Genomic DNA, 18182 nt, shown 5'->3' with positions numbered 1-18182 from the left:
TATTTCAATTGAGTTAATATGTAGTAAACTAGTTATCCATTTGTCACTTGTTTTCAGACTTAATGCTAAAATAGTTTTAATTATGTGTCCTCCCCAGCCCTCCCTTTAATTTTTAGTTTTTATTTACTTAAAGAGTTTAGATGTTTCAGATGTCTTAACTGTTATGATAATTTATTAAGTGCAAAAGTGATACACATGATGCTAAACTGTATGCTACAATTTTTTAAAAGAAAAATACTAAATATAAAATATTTCTCTTGTCTTTACAGGGCATTCCATCTCCCTCCCTTGTCAGCCTTCCTTCTTTCTTTGAAAGGAGAAGTCATACTTTAAGTAGATCTACAACTCATTTAATATGAAGTTTTAAAAAAAAAATCTTAATTTGTAGAAACTTATGAACACCTCATATTCAAATAAGAAACTGACTTAAATGGTACTTGTCATTAGCACTTGGTGAAAGCTGGAAAGAAGGTAACACTAAACTATGCCCTTTTATTTTCTTCTTGAAAGAGTAAGGTTAACCTCATACATTTTTTGAGTTAATTCATGTAAAAAATTATATTGATTTTGATGTAATATTTCTTTTTGCTTGAGTCTAATTGAAGATCAATAATTTAAGTTATTCATGATATTAGTAACTTTGCAACATGATACAGTAAATAAATTTTATTGGTGGATGCCAAATAGTGCTGTGAATCTCTTTGTGTAGTGTCTGAATGAATTTTTCAAAACAAATATATGTGTATCTCGATTTGTGCAGAGATTAAATATCACATAGATCTCTGAGTACTGGGATCTTGCTTCACATGCGTTGTTTGAAGTAGTTATTTAATTGCTCCTTTTGAAGTTTATTTTATAATAAATAAAGATATAATAGCATGTGGATTTAAAAAGATTTCCCCCATTAACAAGAATAACAGTTAAAGGAGATGGTTTCAAAACATACTTGCAAACTGAGATAAGAACAGAATGATTAAAAAATAATGTATACCTTGCACAAATGTGATATTGGTGTATACACATAGCTGTTTCAGAGACAATATACTTATGGTGATTTTAGGCACTAGCAAATCTTGACTTAGCTTGATAGTGTGTAGAATTTAATTTTGAAGGATAAGACCATGTGGAAATTGTGGTAAGGATTGTTTATACTCTTTATGAAATAATTTTAAAGTTGGCATCAGTTTTACTAATCTATTAAATACATAGATACTGTATATGGTCAGATTTTTATTGTAGACTCATAATTAAATGTAAAATTGAAATACATTTATTTGCTGTTGTAAAATATTTTTCAAACCCTGATATTATCTTTCACAGTAGTTTTCTTTTTATAGTCAGTAATACAAAATACTGCAAATGTTTAATTGTCGTTTAACAATTTTCAGTTATTCGTTATAATAGTTTGACTATAGATTTTTTTTCCTATGCCACATATGTGCCACTTTTAAATAGTAAATGACCCATTATTGCTATATTTTAAAAGCAGTTGTATTAGGAAGAACTTTGTAAATAAATACTTAAAACTCAAGTATTTTACGTTTCATGTTTTAAATAGTTCTTTTAGACAAATTTTCATAGGCCACTGTGAATGCATATACCAGTCTCTGCTCTGTTATCTACTTACATATTTATTTGCTTATTCCTTCCTCCATTAATGCTTTTGAGCATTTATATACTGGGCTATGTGTAGGTTAGGAGTCTTTAATCTGGAATCTACTGCACAATGGAGGTAGTGAATCCTATCATAGTTTATATAAAATATATAAAATATATTTTATTTGCATGTATGTGTGCATTTTTCTGGCAGAAGATGCACTTCTATCGCTTTATTGGGGGGATGGAGCTGTGATCTCCTCCGAAAGTGTAGGTTTTCCAGGGAGAGGAAATAACATGAGATAAGGTTGTGTGAGGTTGGAATGTATTGGATGTTCACTGGCAAAATATAGCAGGTAGTTAATTCTAATTTTAAAGGGAGCTTTAAAATGTGGAAAGGTACTACAGCCCAGGGGTGTGTGGATGCAGAAGGATGTGAGCAAACTGGAACTCATTACTCCCACAGAATACCACAATTCTCACAGATATTTTTAGAAATATATAACTTATTAATACTGATATAGGAAAAAATAGAAAACATAAATGTTCCTATAAACACTAAAGAAAAGGAATCCAAATTTAAAATCATTACTAGAAAGAAATTGGGCCCAGATGGCTTCACTGGATAATGAATGCTATTCAACATTTAATGAAGAATTAACCAATCTTACACAAATTCTTAAGGAGAATAGAGAAAAGAAATACTTCCCAACTCATTTTATGAGTCCTAGATAACCTTGGACATTTTAAGAAAGGTTAGTCTTATTTGTGAAAGTACGTGTAAAATTTTAAAATAAAATATTTCATTTTAATATGTAAAAAATTATATATCATAACCAGGTTTGCTTTATACCAGGCACATGAGGTTGTTTTTAGATAATTTATCAGTGTATCTTCTACTTTAATAGGGTAAGGCAGAAAAATTATATTACCGCTGTATTTTCAGAAAAAATCTGATAAATGTGTCTATTATTATACTTTTTGCAAATTAGGAGTAGAATGGAACATACTTAAACTGATAAAGGTTATCTATCAAAAAACCCATAACAAATGTCATACTTAATGATGAAGCCTTGGCAACGTCTTCTTTGTGATCAGAAAGGAGAGGAGTGCTCACTTCACCACCTTTAATCAACATTTTACTGTAGTTCCCCTTCCCCAATGCAGGATTGTTAAGAAAAGGAAATGGTATAAAAATTAGAAAGGAAAAACCAATGCTGTTATTATTCACAGATGATATGATTGTGTAGATAGGAAATCCTAAAGAATATACAGATAAGTTACTAGGTTAAATTCTGATACAAAATTAATGTATAAATATCAATTGTATTTCTTAACACCAGCCACAAACAGGTTGAGAATACTTTTTCTTAAAAGATACCTGTGACAACAGCATAAAACCCACTGAAGTACTTAATAATAAATACAACAAAAGATGTACAAGATCTTACAGGGAAGACTATGGGACTTAATTTATATCAATTAAAGACCTTAATGGAGATATTGTACCATTGTCATGGATTAGTTACTTCAATTTTGAAAAATAAGTTTCCCCCAAATTGAGCCGATCAAGATTTTGTGTGTGTGTGTGTGTGTGTGTGTGTGTGTGTGTGTGTGTGTGTGTGTGTAACATGACAAATTATTTCCAAAATATATGTGGAAATACAAGAGTTAAGACTAAGAGGTAAGTTGAAGAAGTGAGAGGACTTGCTTTATCAGAAACAAGGTTTATTCTAAAGGTGTAGTAATCAAGACAGTGAGATGTTAGAAGTCTTGGTGTACTGAGCACAGATAAATTAATGGATTATGATTGAAAATCCACAAACAGACAAAAGTGGCACTTTAAAACTGACAAAAAGATAGTCTGTTCAACAAATGGTGCTGGGAAAAAATGGGTATCTTTATTTAAAACAGAAGAGAAGGAAATTTCTAACATGCTGTACAAAAATGAATTTCAAAGGAATTATAGGCCTAAATATGAAATGTAAAACTATAAAGATGTTACTAGATAGTATACGAGAGGATCTTACTCTTTTGGGTTGGAAAAGATTGCTTAAACATGTTACCATGTTTAAGATAATTAATTATAGTGGGAAGGACAGATAAATCTGCATAAAAATTAAGAACTTCTCGTCATGAAAAGACATCATTAAAGTCAAAGAGTAGATGTTTGCAATTTATGGAACTGACATGTCCAGAAGATGTAAATCACTAAAAAAAAATCTGAAAAATCAGACATCCTTATAGAAAACCAGGTATTTTACAAGTGAGGAAATCCAAATGGCTAATACGCTTATTAAGAAACATTTCTCATTCATAATGCAGAAAATGCAAAAAGACACCCTTGCACATACACCATATTTGCTTAGCACAAATGGGAAGCAGAGGTCTCTTCCACTGCTTGTAGGAGTATAAATTGTATAACCATTTTTACAAGATGCTTGGGCATTAACCAATAAAGATTAAGGTACACATACCTTAAAACCAAGTAATTGTGATTCCAGATATTTATTTCAGAAAAATATAGGCATATGAATACCAGAATCCATGTACAAAAGAATGTTCATAGCTGCATCATTATATGTAATAGCCTGAAAATGAAAAATCAGAAATTTACATCAACATTACAATATATGAATATTCTGTGTTACCGTCATGCACTGAATCAACATGCAACAGCCTGGATAAACTTTGAAAGTATTCAATGAAAGAAAACATATAAAAGAATAACTATTCTATGATTCCATTTATATAAAGTTTAAAAATTGGCAAAGTAATACTTCAGGTTGCAAAGTTACCTAGTACAAGTTTAAAAGCAAGCAAGAAAAATGATTATTCTAAAAACCAACATAGTATAACCTCTGGGTGAAAATGAGGAAGGGGCACATGGGAACCTTCCTACTTCTAGCAATGTTCTGTTTCTTAAGCTGTATATTATTTATGTGGTTGTCACTTCATAGTAGTAATTTACTGTTTTAATATTTTGAGAAGACCAGTAACGACAAACATCTGTCAAGGTTGAGGGGGGGGGAGCTAATATAAAATGTTAGATGTGTTATAATCTAGACACATGCTATATGATACTATGAACAACTTTCTGCCAAATTGAAAAGTTAATTGAAACTAATAAATTTTGAAGAAAATACAAATGAATAAAACTGGCTTAATAAGAAAAAAAAAGCTGCTTGGTTCTGTAATATTAAAGAATAGAGCCCAAAATTAAAATTCTTTCTTACAAAGAAAATGCTTGGACTAGTTTTACGGTAAGAACACTCCAAATTCAAGAAACAGATTGAAGAGAGAACATTTTCCATTTTTTTCATGAGTTTCACATACCTTGATATGAAAACAAAGAGAAAAGGAAAGGAAAATTATATAGTCTAATCTCATTCAAGACTATCAATGGAAAAATTCTAAAATTGCTAATATTGTATTAGCAAAGTGAATTCAGCATTGCATGAAAAAGGTTATGCATCATTAAGTTGAGTTTATCTCTGGAATGCAAGGTTGTTTAACAATACAAAATCAATTAATGTATTTCACCGCATTAATAGATAAAGGGGAAAGTCATAGGATCATCTCAATAAATAAAAAGTATTTGAAAAATTTAATAATGCACAGAAAAGCACTTCCTTAAGGTAATAAAAGACTTTCACCAAGAAAACCTACAGCAAACATCCTTAATGATGAAATGTTGAAAGCATTCCCTTCAAGATCAGCTCATTTTGAAAATAAGTTGTTTTAAAATAAAAAAGCAGTAAAACATATAATAAAATTTAGGGAAATATTTGAATAACCTCAGTGTGTGGGGAAAAAAGCCAAAAACATGAAGTTAGACATGTTTTACTTTATAAGGATAAGCTGTTTGTAAATGATGAAAATTTTCAGGTACAGGTACACCTTGGAGATATTGCGAGTTTGGTCCCAGACCACCACAATAAAGCAAGTATTGAAATAAGGCAAGTCACAAATGTTTTGGTTTCCCAGTGCATATAGAAGTTGCATTTACGTGATACTGTAGTCTATTAAGTGTGCATTAATAGCATTATGTCTAAAAAAATAATGTACATACCTTAATTAAAAATCCTTTATTGCTAAAAAGTGTTAACCATCATCTGAGCCTTCAGTCAATCTTTTTGCTGGTGGAGAGTCTTGCCTCGAGTTGGTGGCTGGTGACTGATCAGGGTAAGGTGACTGGTAATTTCCTAAAATAAGACAACAATGAAGTTTGCCACATCGATTGACTCTTCCTTTCGGGAATGATTTCTCTGCAGCATGCAATGCTGTTTGATAGTATTTTACCCACAGAACTTACAAAATTGGAGTCGATCCTCTCAAACCCAGTGCTGCTTATCAACTAAGTTTATGTAAATCCTCTATTCTCATTTCAACAATCTTCACAGCATCTTTACCAGTAAATTCCATCTCAAAAAACAAAACAAAACAAAAAACCAAAAAACACTTTCTTTGCTCATCCATAAGAAACAACTCAGTCATCAAGTTTTATCATGAGATGGCAGCAATTCAGTCACACCTTAAGGCTCCACTTCTAATTCTACTTCTCTTGCTATTTCTACCACAACTGTAGTTACTTCCTTCACTGAAGTCTTGAACCCCTTAAAGTCATCCATGAGGGTTGGAAACAGCTTTTTCCAAGCTCCTGTTAATGTTGGTATTTTGTTCTTTTCCCTTAAGACTTGAAAGTCAAAATTGCTCCTTGATCCATGGGCTGCAGAATGGATGTTGTGTTAGCAGGCATGAAAACAACATCAATCTCATTGTATATCTCCATTAGAGCTTTTGGGTGACAAGCTGCATTGTCAATAAGCAGTAATATTTTGAAAGAAATTTTTTTTTTCCTGAGGAGCAGTTTTCAGCGGGCTGAAAATATTCAGTAAACCATGTTGTAAACAGATGTGCTGTCACCCAGGCTTTGTTGCTCCATTTAGAGAGCACAGGCAAAGGAAATTTAGCATAATTCTTAAGGGCCCTAGGGTTTTTGGAACATAATGAGCATTGGCTTCAACTTAAGAGTCATAAGCTGTATTAGCCCCTAACAAGAAAGTCAGCCTGTCCTTTGAAGCATGGAAACGTCAGGTATTGATTTCTCCTCTCTAACTATGGAAGTCCTAGATGGCATCTTCTTCCTGTTTTATGTAGACTGAAAATCTTTGTTTAGTAGAACCACCTTCATTAATTATCTAGATCTTCCGGACTACTTGCTGCAGCTGCTGCATCAGTACATGCTGCTTTACCTTGCACTTCTTGTTACGGAGATGACTTCTTTCCTTAAACTTCGTTAACCAGCCTCTGCTAACTTCATACTTCTCTTCTGGGGCTGCCTCACCTCTCTCAGCCTTCACAGACTTAGGGTCTTGCTCTGGATTAGGCTTTGGCTTAAGAGAATGTTATGGCTGGTTTGATCTTCTGTCCAGATCACTCAGGCTTTGTCCATTTCAGCAGTAAGGCTGTTTGCTTTCTTATCCCTTTCACCAGAGCACTTCAATTTCCGTCAAGAGCTTTTCCTTTGCATCACAGCGTGGCTAACCATTTGGTGCAAGAGGCCTAGCTTTTGTCCTGTCTCAGCTTTTGACACGCCTTCCTCACTGAGCTTAATCCTTTCTAGTTTTTGATTTTAAGTGAGAGACATGCAACTCTTCATTTCACTCAAACATTTAGAGGCCACTGTAGGGTTATTAACTGGCCTAATGTTAATGTTTGTTGTGTCTCAGAGAACAGAGGCCTGAAGGGAGAGAGGGAGGTGGGGAAATGTCAGGTCAGTGGAGCAGTCTGAACTTAAGCACTTACAGATAAAGTTCCTTGTCTTATATGAGTGTGATCTGTGGTGCCCCCAAACAATTACAATAGTAACACAGATCTCTGGTCACAGATAACCATGACAAATATAATAATGAGAAAGCTTGAAATGTGAGAATTACCAACATGTGACAGAGACACAAAGTGAGCAAGTGCCGTTGGAAAAATGGCGCTGATAGACTTGCTTGATGCTGGGTTGGCACAAACCTTCAATTTGTGAAAAATGCAGTGTCTGCGAAGCTCAGTAAAGTCAAGGGTAATAAAGTGAGGTAGGCCTGTATTAAAAAGAATGACGCACTATTCTCAAGGGTATGTGGGAATAGTGCTTTCATGGAGCACTTGTGGTATAAACTTTTTGGTGCATAGTTCTATCAGAATCTTCTGAAAAAAGCAAACCTCTTTTGATAGAGTCAAACTCCTTTCACAAGTTGTTCATAAGCAAATAGGCAAGCATGTGTAGCTGTATTTCAGGACTGTCAATACAAAAATGTTTTATGTCCTTTAATAGGGAATTGGTCATGTAAACTGTGATACAGTCATGCAATGGAATATGACATAGTCATTTAAAATGATGTTTTAGATTTATTTATGAACATGGAAAGACGTTCATTACCTCTTGTTATATGAAGAAAACAGGTTATAAAATGGTATAGAATACGATCACATTTTTTGCTTAAAGTATTATATAGGAATAGGAAAAAGTCTAGAGAGAGACATACCAAAATAATAGTAATTATTATCTATGAATAGAACTAAAAGTGATTTAAAAAAAATTTTTATGGGAGTGTACTTGATTTATAATGTGTTAGTTTTAGGTATAGAGCAAAGTGATTCAGTTATACATACACATACATATATATATTCTTTCAGATTCCTTTTTAAAAAATTATTTATTCTCTATTGTCTGAATTTTGAAATAATGAACAGATGATCTGTCTATCATATAGACAGAGCAGATCTATCCATCCATCCATCTACCCAACCATCTATCATTTATCTATATCCCGGATGGTGGAGGAGAGGAGAGAATTGTTATTTTTTCTGATTCTAAGGCTCTCCCAATCACCCTGTAACCCACTATTTGGCTTTTGCACTTATCTTTCCACTGAAGCTTGTTTCCCAAGGTCACCTGTGACTTTCCGTTTGTCAAATCTAATATGAAGAAGGGTTAGGTCAAAGTGGTAGAGTGCATACTTAGCATGCATAATGTCCTGTGTTCAATCCCCAGTACCTCCTCTAGAAAAAGTAAATAATTAAATAAACCTTAAAAAGGAAAAAAAAAGTTATTAAAAAAAATCTTACACTTTTCAGTTCTTATCCATTGGCCCTCTGGTTTTGTTCCTATAAATCATCCCCTCCTTTTAAAAACTCTTTCCTCTTTTGGATTCTGTGTCACTTTTTTTCCCCTACCTATTGAATTACACCTCGGTATATATAGTTGAATATATAGAGAATCATCTCCTACCCCTTATATGTAAATATACCCGAATGTCCACCTTTGTTCCTCATTTCTTTGCATTTTACATACTCACACTATTTTATGCATGTATGTATGTCATTATCTCTATGTCTCTGTATCTCTCTATATCATATCTGTATATCTATATATATCTATTTATAGAACTGCCTGCAGGATGTTATCCACTGGATGATTTAAAACCATCTCACACTTTGTATATTTAGATCTGAAGTCTCTTCTCCTTCCTTCACGCCTCCAATACTGTTTATTTTCTCTACAGCTTTCTGTGAATGGTATCACCATCCACCCTACCACCAGAACCAGACTCCTGGGAACCACCCTATGCCTGGGCTTGGCTCTTTCCCTCATTCCTCCCGGCCAGGCTGCTGATCCTACATCCGTAAGCTCTTATGAACGAGTCCACTTCCTTGTCTCCATTCCCACTGCCATGCTTTCTTTCAGGCACCCATGACTTTCTCCTGGATTTATGTGGTAGTCTTTAGTCTTAGCCTGAGTTCTACAAAAGCACAATCTGGAACAGAGGCCTGTGTTCAGGATTATTTGGGTAGTTTACCCTGGGGAGTAGGAATGAAGAATGAGAGGAGGAGGGAAAGCCAGCACAGCCTGTTTCACCAAGCTGGCCGTCACCAGAAACCACGCTTGCTCAGTCCTGTGGGAATTTTCCGTCTTTTGTGTGAAGGGAGGAAGCGTCGATTTCTCAGTTTCCATTCCAGCTGTTTGAGGGTGGTGCGCTGGACGTGAACATCAAGTCCCCAGCAATTCCAGGCTGTATCTGGCGTGATGCCCAACGATTCTGACACCCCAAAGCCTCAGAAATCCCTGGTGCAGAAGGTGAGTAGACTGCTGCAGTAAGGGGGTGGGTAGGGCTGAAGGGGTTTCACGTCGCCCACGGCAAGTGTCTGATTTACCTTGTAACTGATATTCCTGTCCTCCTTCTGAAATCCAATCATTAGAGGCAGAGTAATCTCTACCACTTTGTTATTTTTCTGCTTAAAATGTTTCAGTGTCTCTGCTAGAGAATTGCAGATAAATACACGTTCCTTAGCATATGGTAAAGGCCTTCCCTTTTTGATCTGGGTCCTTCTTACCTCCCCAGAACCATCCCTCACCACTTCCCTATATAAACCCTTCCCAAAACATGCCCAACTCTTATTCTGGCTCCTTATCTATGCTGTACCCTCTCCCTAGAATGCCCTTCCTCTCCTTTTTTGCTTAACTAGTCTCTCCTTCAAGAAACCTTATTTGACTCTCCTCTTCTTCCCAGGCTGGGTTAGTTCCCCTCCTACATGTTCCAGCAGCAACCTGTGTTTAACTTCATCGTAGAACTTACTATATTGTTTCATTTTGGGGGGTCTAATATATCTGTTAAACTAGATTGTCAACTCCTAGTGCAAAATAAGTGCTCGATAACTGTTGAAATTGTTCCAAAATCTGTGTATCAGGGAAAGTGAAGCAACTATATCACTGAAATGAAGAATAACCACATTCAGTGTATGTCTAAAATGCCTTTGAGGTTTCAGTTTTTCTCAGAAGGTGTTAATCTAACGTGTGCCTGTCAGATGTGCCGTAGGAAGAACGCAGACTTCAAGCACTGCATGGAGTGTTAGGTGGAGAGATGAGAGGTGGCAGCGCTGACCTGCCAGAGTGGTCCAAAGAGCAGTCTTCGTATTGCTGATGGAAACACCGCTTTGCAGATCACCTGCCTTCAAGAAGCATGAAAACTGATAACCGGTGTAACAGTCTACGAGAGGAGGTGTTTCAGCCCTCTAGATGTGTTGCACCCCTACACTGGAACTGGCAAAGCTGCCACACGAGTCTGGATGAAATTGGGCTGTGGGCCAGGATAACCTTTGTAGAGTTCGAAAATGTGACATACGGCACTAATATTGTACCTCCCCAGGATTTGAGCCTCGCTTCCAAGAGGTGTGGCATTGCTATAACCCTGGAAAGTGTGGCAAAGACCTGGGAAAAATATTGTAGCCTGAGAGATTATTTTTCACTTCCAAATAAATCTGCCAGGCTGAATTCATTTGCAAAAGAATAGATTCAGCTTGGTTTGTCTGGCTTTTGTGGTTCAGCTTTCATAGAATTAATTTGTGCCAAATATACTATAGCTTTATTTTTTAAATGAATAATTATATAATTCTTTACTTGATTAGAAAAATAATAAGTGCTTATAACTATTTCTGGTTTTAGTGTTTCTCATGGTTGCCTTTCTAACTTTAAATAATACAAAACAGCACTGTTTTTTTCAACTGTCGACTTCAGGCATTATTTATTAGCTGAACCTCTGAGAAGCTAAAAAGTATTGAGTCTGCTTAAGCTACACTTTCTCTCCTTCCCTTCCACCTCCAATTTAAAACAACTGTTATTTTTTTTTAATTTTACCGAGATGGCATCTCATAACTCCAAATGATGTCAGATAACATTAAACATTAAACATTTATTGAGTGTTTACTGTATGCCAGGAACTGTTCTAAACACTTATCTATTAACTCATTAATCCTGACATTGGCCCTATGAAATAGAGATTATTATCCCCATTTTTAAGACATGGAGGCACTGAGCAGTTGCATACCCTGTGCAAGGTTACCAGTTGATAACTGGTAGAGCTGGGGTGGCTCTACTATCTGTGCTGTTAATTACTATGCGCTACAGTTCCCCACCCAGGAAGCTATTAGAAACCATGTGTCTTTCGACTCCCCTGCATCTAACAATTCTTTTTCCCTTTTCACTCCCCACAAAAATCATGTTTACTTTCTAGAGTGGAAGTTATCTTCCTTCTTTTCCCTCTGTGGCTCTTCTCCTTCAGCGAACACACTCTTCTTTCTTCCCGTACATAGGTCCCCGAAGTGAGAATCCTGGCACTGGGGGTAGGAGAGGTGGTGCTGATGGTAGGCCTGCGCTTGTGCACAGGTCTAGGCTCCAGCTTCTGTTACAAATACTTTTAAAATGCACATGCCTTCCACACAGTAATTTTTCAATTCTCTACCTCATTTGTATAATTTAAACAAATTTAGAATTTTTACAGCCACAAATCAGTATGTCACAACTTAACCATCCATATCCAAACAACTCACTGCTCACTGGGGCCACCCCCTCTGTCTTCTCTACTGTGTCCCACTCTCTCATTCTGTATAGCTAGCTCCCTATTTCTCTCTCTCTCTCTCTCTCTCTCTCTCTGTTGCTCCTCTCTATTCTCTTGATCTTTCTGCCCTTCTCTCTATTTCTTCCTTACACTTGTCATGCCTCACTCGGCAAGTTTGTTTTCCCTCTTGTTGCTCTTTCTCCCCAAGCTTTCTGATGGGACATGACTTTCTTGTAAGGTTCCTTCCCCTCACCTGTCCCCACAAACACAACCCCTCACCACGGCCACTTCCCAGAGTGGTGTTTATAGAATAATTTTAATTAATCTCTTTTCAGCCACTATCTTTTATCTGTCCCCTTACCTCTGACCTTGAATTTGGAGTCTCTCCAGGGTTCTGCCCTCAGAGTTCAAGGTTAACAGCCTCCTTTTTGCTGCTTTTCTTCCTTCTACGAATTCTGTCTGGGTCTCTGCTTCCTCAGTTTGTTTTATCCTTTAACAGGCTTTTGTTCTCTTTCCATTCTTTAGAAATGTGTTAAACATCTCCTCTACTGATGTTTTCCCTTCTGCCCCCTTTCATTACATCATTTCTTCACTCTTTTTGGAGTCTTCACTGGGTAATCATTTGTGCTTAAGCTGCATTTTGAACTAGAAATCATACTTGGTCCACATAATAAATGTAATAGTCAACGCGATATGTATATATAAATCTTAAAAGTACAAATTGCATTGTCAGACAAAAACAACATTTGTTTCTTTAAAACTAAATGCCTTTGGGGGAGGTTCTCAGAGGGCAGAGTAGAAGGATGCATAGCTCTCCCTCTCCCACGAATACACCAAAAATTTACATCTAAAAAACGGATTAATTCACACAGAATAGCGGCTGAACTTTGGCAGAATATCTCTCACTTCGGAAATACAAGAAAATTCTCACAAAACGAGGTAGGAGAAGAAAAGAAAGAAAAAGGAAATCGGTGTGTGATCTGTCCCCCAGGAAGGAGTGGCAGAGGAGGAAAAGCACCCTCACCCTGGGAAGCCCTCTCTCTTCAGTGAGGAGGTCAGCGTGGTCAAAAAGGGAGCTACAGAGGCTCAGAAGAGAACTCAGTAGCTGCCTGGCAGACAGAACTGAGAGAAATGAGCACAGAGGGTCCCTGCGATCCCTGGCCTGAGATGGAAGCTGGCGGGGGCAGGCCGGCTTAGGCCACTGAAGCTCGGGCTTCTGACAGCCCAGGAAGAGGACTGGGGCTGACTGCACAGAGGCTTTCCTCAAAAAACAAGAACAATCTCAAATAAACAACCTAACTTATCACCTAAAAGAATTAGAAAAAGAAGAACAACAAAATCTAAAGCTAGCAGAAGGAAAGAAATAATAAAGATCAGGGAGGGAATAAAATAGAGATTAAAAAAATTGAAAAATCAATCAAACCAAGAGCTGGTTTTTTGAAAGAGTAAGCAAAATTGATAAACCTCTGGCCAGGCTCACCAAGAAGAAAACAGAGAGGACACAAATGAACAAAATAAGAAAGGAAAATGGAGAAATTACAACCAACACTACAGAAATACAAAAAAAAAAAAAAAATGTATGAACAACCATATGGCAACAAACTGGACAACCTAGAAGAGATGCACAAGTTTCTAGAAATATGCAGTCCACCAAAACTGAATCAAGAAACAGATCACCTGAACAGACCCAATCACTAGAAGTGAAATAGAATCAGCAATTAAAAAACCTCCCTGCAAACAAAAGTTCAGGACCAGATGGCTTCACTAGAGAATTCTATCAAACATACAAAGAAAAGCTCATACCGATCCTTCTCAAACTCTTCCAAAAGATTAAAGAGTAGGGAATACTCCCAAACTCATTCTATGAAGCCACCATTACCCTGATACCAAAGCCAGACAAAGACACTACCAAAAAAGAAAACTACATGCCAGTATCGTTGATGAACACAGATGCAAAAATCTTCAACAATATATTAGCAAACAGAATTCAACAACACATAAAAAAGATTATACACTATGATCAAGTTGGGTTTATTCCAGGGACACAAGGATGGTTCAACATATGTGAATCAATCAATGTGATTCACCACATCAACAAAAGAACAAAAATCACATAATCAGAAAAAGCATTTGATAAAATTCAACACCCTTTATGATAAAAACTCTTACCAAATTGGGTATAGAGGGAACATATCTCAACATAATAAAAGCTATATATGACAAACCTACAGCCAGCATTGTACTCAACAGTGAAAAGTTGAAAGCCTTCCCACTAAAATCTGGAAAAAGACAAGGATGCCCACTCTCACCACTTCTATTCAACATAGTATTGAAAGTCCTGAGTGTAGTAATCAGGGAAGAAAAAGAAAAGAAAGGGATCCAAATTGGAAGAGACAAAGTAAAATTGTCACTATATGTGGATGACATGATACTATATACAGAAAACCCTAAAGGCTCTACACAAAAACTACTAGAGTTGATAAAAGAATTCGGCAAGGTAGCAGGATACAAGACTAACGTACAGAAATCAGCTGCATTTCTTTACACTAACAACAAATTATCAGAAAAGTATAGAAACAATCCCTTTTAAAATCACATCCAAAACAATAAAATACTTAGGAATAAATCTGATGATCAAGGAGGTGAAAGACATATATGCAGAGAACTACAAAATCTTTATTAAGGAAATTAAAGATGACTTAGAGAAATAGATAGATACCCCATGTTCTTAGATTGGAAGAATTAATAGTTAAAATGGCCACGCTACCCAAAGCAATCTAACATTTGCAAAAGATGAGACTGACAAAGGCTTAATTTCCAGAATATATAAACAGCTCATATAATTTAATAAAAAAAATAAACAACCCAATCCAAAAATGGGCAGAAGACCTAAACAAGCAATTCTCTAATGAAGACATACAAATGGCCAAGAGGCACATGAAAAAATGCTCAATATCACTAATTATCATAGAAATACAAATCAAAACCACAATGAGGTATCACCTCACACCAGTCAGAATGGCCATCATTTAAAAGTCCACAAATGATAAATGCTAGAGAGGCTGTAGAGAAAAGGGAACCCTCCTACACTGCGGGTGGGAATGTAGTTTGGTGCAGCCATTATGGAAAACAGTATGGAGATGTCTCAAAAAACTAAAAATAGACTTACCATATGATCCAGGAATCCCACTCTTGGGCATGTATCTGGAGGGAACTCTAATTTGAAAAGATACATGCACCCCAATGTTCATAGCAGCACTATTTACAATAGCCAAGACAAGGAAACAACCTAAATGTCCATCAACAGATGACTGGATAAAGAAGAAGTGGTATATTTATACAATGGACTACTACTCAGCCATAAAGAAGAATAAAATAATGCCATTTGCAGCAATATGTATGGACCTAGAGATTGTCATTCTAAGTGAAGTAAGCCAGATAGTGAAAGAAAAATTCCACATGATATCACTTATATGGGGAATCTAAAAAAAAAAAAAAAAGACAAATGAACTTATTGACAAAACAGAAACAGAATCACAGACATAGAAAATAATCTTATGGTTACCAGGGGGGAATAGACATGGAAGGGGATAAATTGGGAGTTCGAGAATTGCAGATGCTAACTACTATATATAAAATAGATAAACAACAAGTTTCTTCAGTATAGCACAGGGAACTATATAGTCAATGTCTTATAACCTGTAATGAAAAAGAATATGAAAAGGAATATATGTACATATATGTATGACTAAAACATTATGCCGTACACTGGAAATTGACAGAACATTCGTAAACTGACTATACTTCAATTAAAAAAGTATCTGAGGAAAACTGCAAAATTAAAATGAAAAAGAAGACAGAGTGGCTGAATGGAAACAAAAACAAGACACATACATATGCTGTTTACAAGAGACTCACTTCAGATCTAAAGACACACAAACTGAAAGTCGAGGAACAGAAAAAGTATTCTGTGAAAATGAAAAGAAAGCTGAGGTTGCAATACTTGTATCAGACAAAATAACTTTAAAAGAAAGACTGTAACAAGAGACAACGAAAGACATCATATAATGATTAAGAGATCAATCCAGGATGATGTAACAATTGTAAATATATACGAACACCAATGTTCACTGCAGCATTCATTACAATAGCCAAGATATGGAAGCAACCCAAGTGCCCATTAAGAGATAAATGGATAAAGAAGATGTGGTATATATTCACAACAGAATATTACTCAGCCATAAAAAATGAAATCTTGACATTTGCAACAACACGGATGGGCCTATTATGCTCAGTGAAGTAAGTCAGACAGAGGCAAATACTGTATGATTTCACTTATACATGAATCTAAAAAACAACACAAATGAATAAACATAACAAAGCAGAAACAGCATCATAGATACAGAAAACAAAGAAGGGGTTGCAAGAGGGGAGTGGGTGGGGAAAAGAAAGAAAAAGTAACGGAGATTAAGAGGTACACATTTTTAGCTGCAAAATAAATGAGCCACAGGTATGAAATGTACGGTGTAAGGGAATATAGTTCCAATAACTATGTAATGTTTTTGTTAGGTGACATATTGTAACTAGACTTATAGTGGTGATCATTTTGAAATGTACAGAACTACCAAATTACTACATTGTGTAACAGGAACTAGCACAGTGTTATGGGTCAACTATGCTTCAAAAACAGAGAGAAAAAGAAACTCATAGGAAGAGATACCAGATTTGTAGTTACCAGGGGCGGTTGGAGTGGGGAGGGCAAATTGGGCAAAATGAGTCAAAAGGTACAGTCTTCCAGTTATAAGCTGAATAATTACTAGGGATGTAATGTACAACATGATAAATATAATTCACAGTCCTATATGTTGCGTATGAAGGTTAAGAGAATAAATTCTAAGAATTCTTGTCACACACACAAAATTTTTTTCTTCTTTAATTTTGACCTATACAAGATGATGGATATTCACTAAACTTATTGTGATAATTACTTCATCATGTATGTAAGTCAAAGCATTATGCTGTATACCTTAAACTTACATAGTGCTGTATGCCGATTACATTTCAATAAAACTGAAAGAAAAAAGAACTAAATGCCACTGATATAGATGCATGTTAGCTTATAAATACCTAAAAATTAAAGAAGATGATTTCAGAATATGATTCTCCACCTTCCACCTATCCCAGGCTAGTAATACAGAGAAAACTCCATTATTGGACCCACTATTAATTAGATTCCTTATCAGCTTAATCACACTTATAGCACAATAATAACTGATGCTCATATTGATGTCCTTAAGGCAATGCAAGATACCAAAGCACCTTCAGAACTATCAGAATGAAGTTAAATTATGTTCAAGATTAACTTTAGTGCAAAGTATTTTAAGCTAGATCTGTAGACGTTTGTGACAAATGTATTTATTGCTCTACCATATTACAGAAAGGATTTGAGGTGGTTTGCATAAAAGCATACTACACAAAAAGGTAAAAGAAAACCATGGGGAAAAGAGTGGGAATGGTAAGTTGAAGCTAGGACTGAGGTCGGTACTTAGAAGTGCACCACACGCGACCACAGGTTTTATTCTGAACGCTCGAACAGCTGAACAAGAACCAGTTCCACTGCCAGCAGGACCAGTTCCTTGATTCCCAGTGAGCATAATATAAAAACAAACACTCTGCTGTGGAGGAGAGCTACTGGTGGTACAAGGGCTGGGGCAAATGATTTCCTGTGGGCCCTCGTAAAGAAGACGCTTAGTGTAGAGTATGAAGTACGCCGTACCCTCTTCACAGTGAAGGTAGCAGCAGGACACGTGGGAGCTTTAGTAACACGAGCAAATGGAAATAAGCAACTTCAGCTCCCACTGTCACGCCACCATCATTTACTGCCTGATGATTTTCCCCACTCTTTTCATGAAATTTAGGACAGGTCCCTGGGATTTGCTTAACATTCGCAGAAGATGAAACATTTCCACTCACTTTTAGTCACAAGAATACTCTCCTCTTGGTCTTTATTATGTTCAGTCCACTAAAATAATCAAAACTCCGAACTTCATTTGAAGTTGAACTTTCCTCCTCCTTTCAGATCGGGCTGTATGTCTGTGGTGGTAAAAGGACAAGGTCTTGTATCGTGCTTCTTTCCAGGTTTTGAAATTCTCTTTCCTTCCTGACTGCGCCCTCCCGATCTCTATGACTCAGTTACCCTGG

The 18182-nt window shown here is 36.1% G+C and overlaps 1 protein-coding gene and 1 long non-coding RNA gene across 8 annotated transcripts in view; one reads left to right on the top strand and one right to left on the bottom strand.

Annotated features, from left to right (window-relative positions):
• ECT2 (epithelial cell transforming 2) overlaps positions 1-1525 on the top strand; it is a 53790-nt gene extending 52265 nt beyond the window's left edge. For all 7 annotated transcript variants that reach the window (XM_032484230.1, XM_032484243.1, XM_032484232.1 and 4 more), the window contains one exon: positions 270-1525. Coding sequence is in view for 2 of the 7 variants with exons in the window: in XM_032484220.1 (XP_032340111.1) it covers positions 270-359 (90 nt within the window). In the remaining 5 variants the exon portion in view is untranslated. The remainder of the gene's footprint in view (positions 1-269) is intronic.
• Positions 1526-3487: 1962 nt separating this feature from the next.
• LOC116665036 overlaps positions 3488-18182 on the bottom strand; it is a 37137-nt gene continuing 22442 nt past the window's right edge. The window contains exons 3-4 of the long non-coding RNA XR_004321623.1: positions 5669-5801; positions 3488-4187 (exon numbers count right to left, since the gene is read on the bottom strand). This is a non-coding gene — a long non-coding RNA (uncharacterized LOC116665036). The remainder of the gene's footprint in view (positions 4188-5668; positions 5802-18182) is intronic.

Source organism: Camelus ferus, chromosome 1 (assembly GCF_009834535.1).
Source record: "Camelus ferus isolate YT-003-E chromosome 1, BCGSAC_Cfer_1.0, whole genome shotgun sequence".
Taxonomy (NCBI): domain Eukaryota; kingdom Metazoa; phylum Chordata; class Mammalia; order Artiodactyla; family Camelidae; genus Camelus; species Camelus ferus.
Note: the sequence above shows the minus strand (reverse complement) of the source record. Positions and strands in the feature narration are given on the sequence as shown.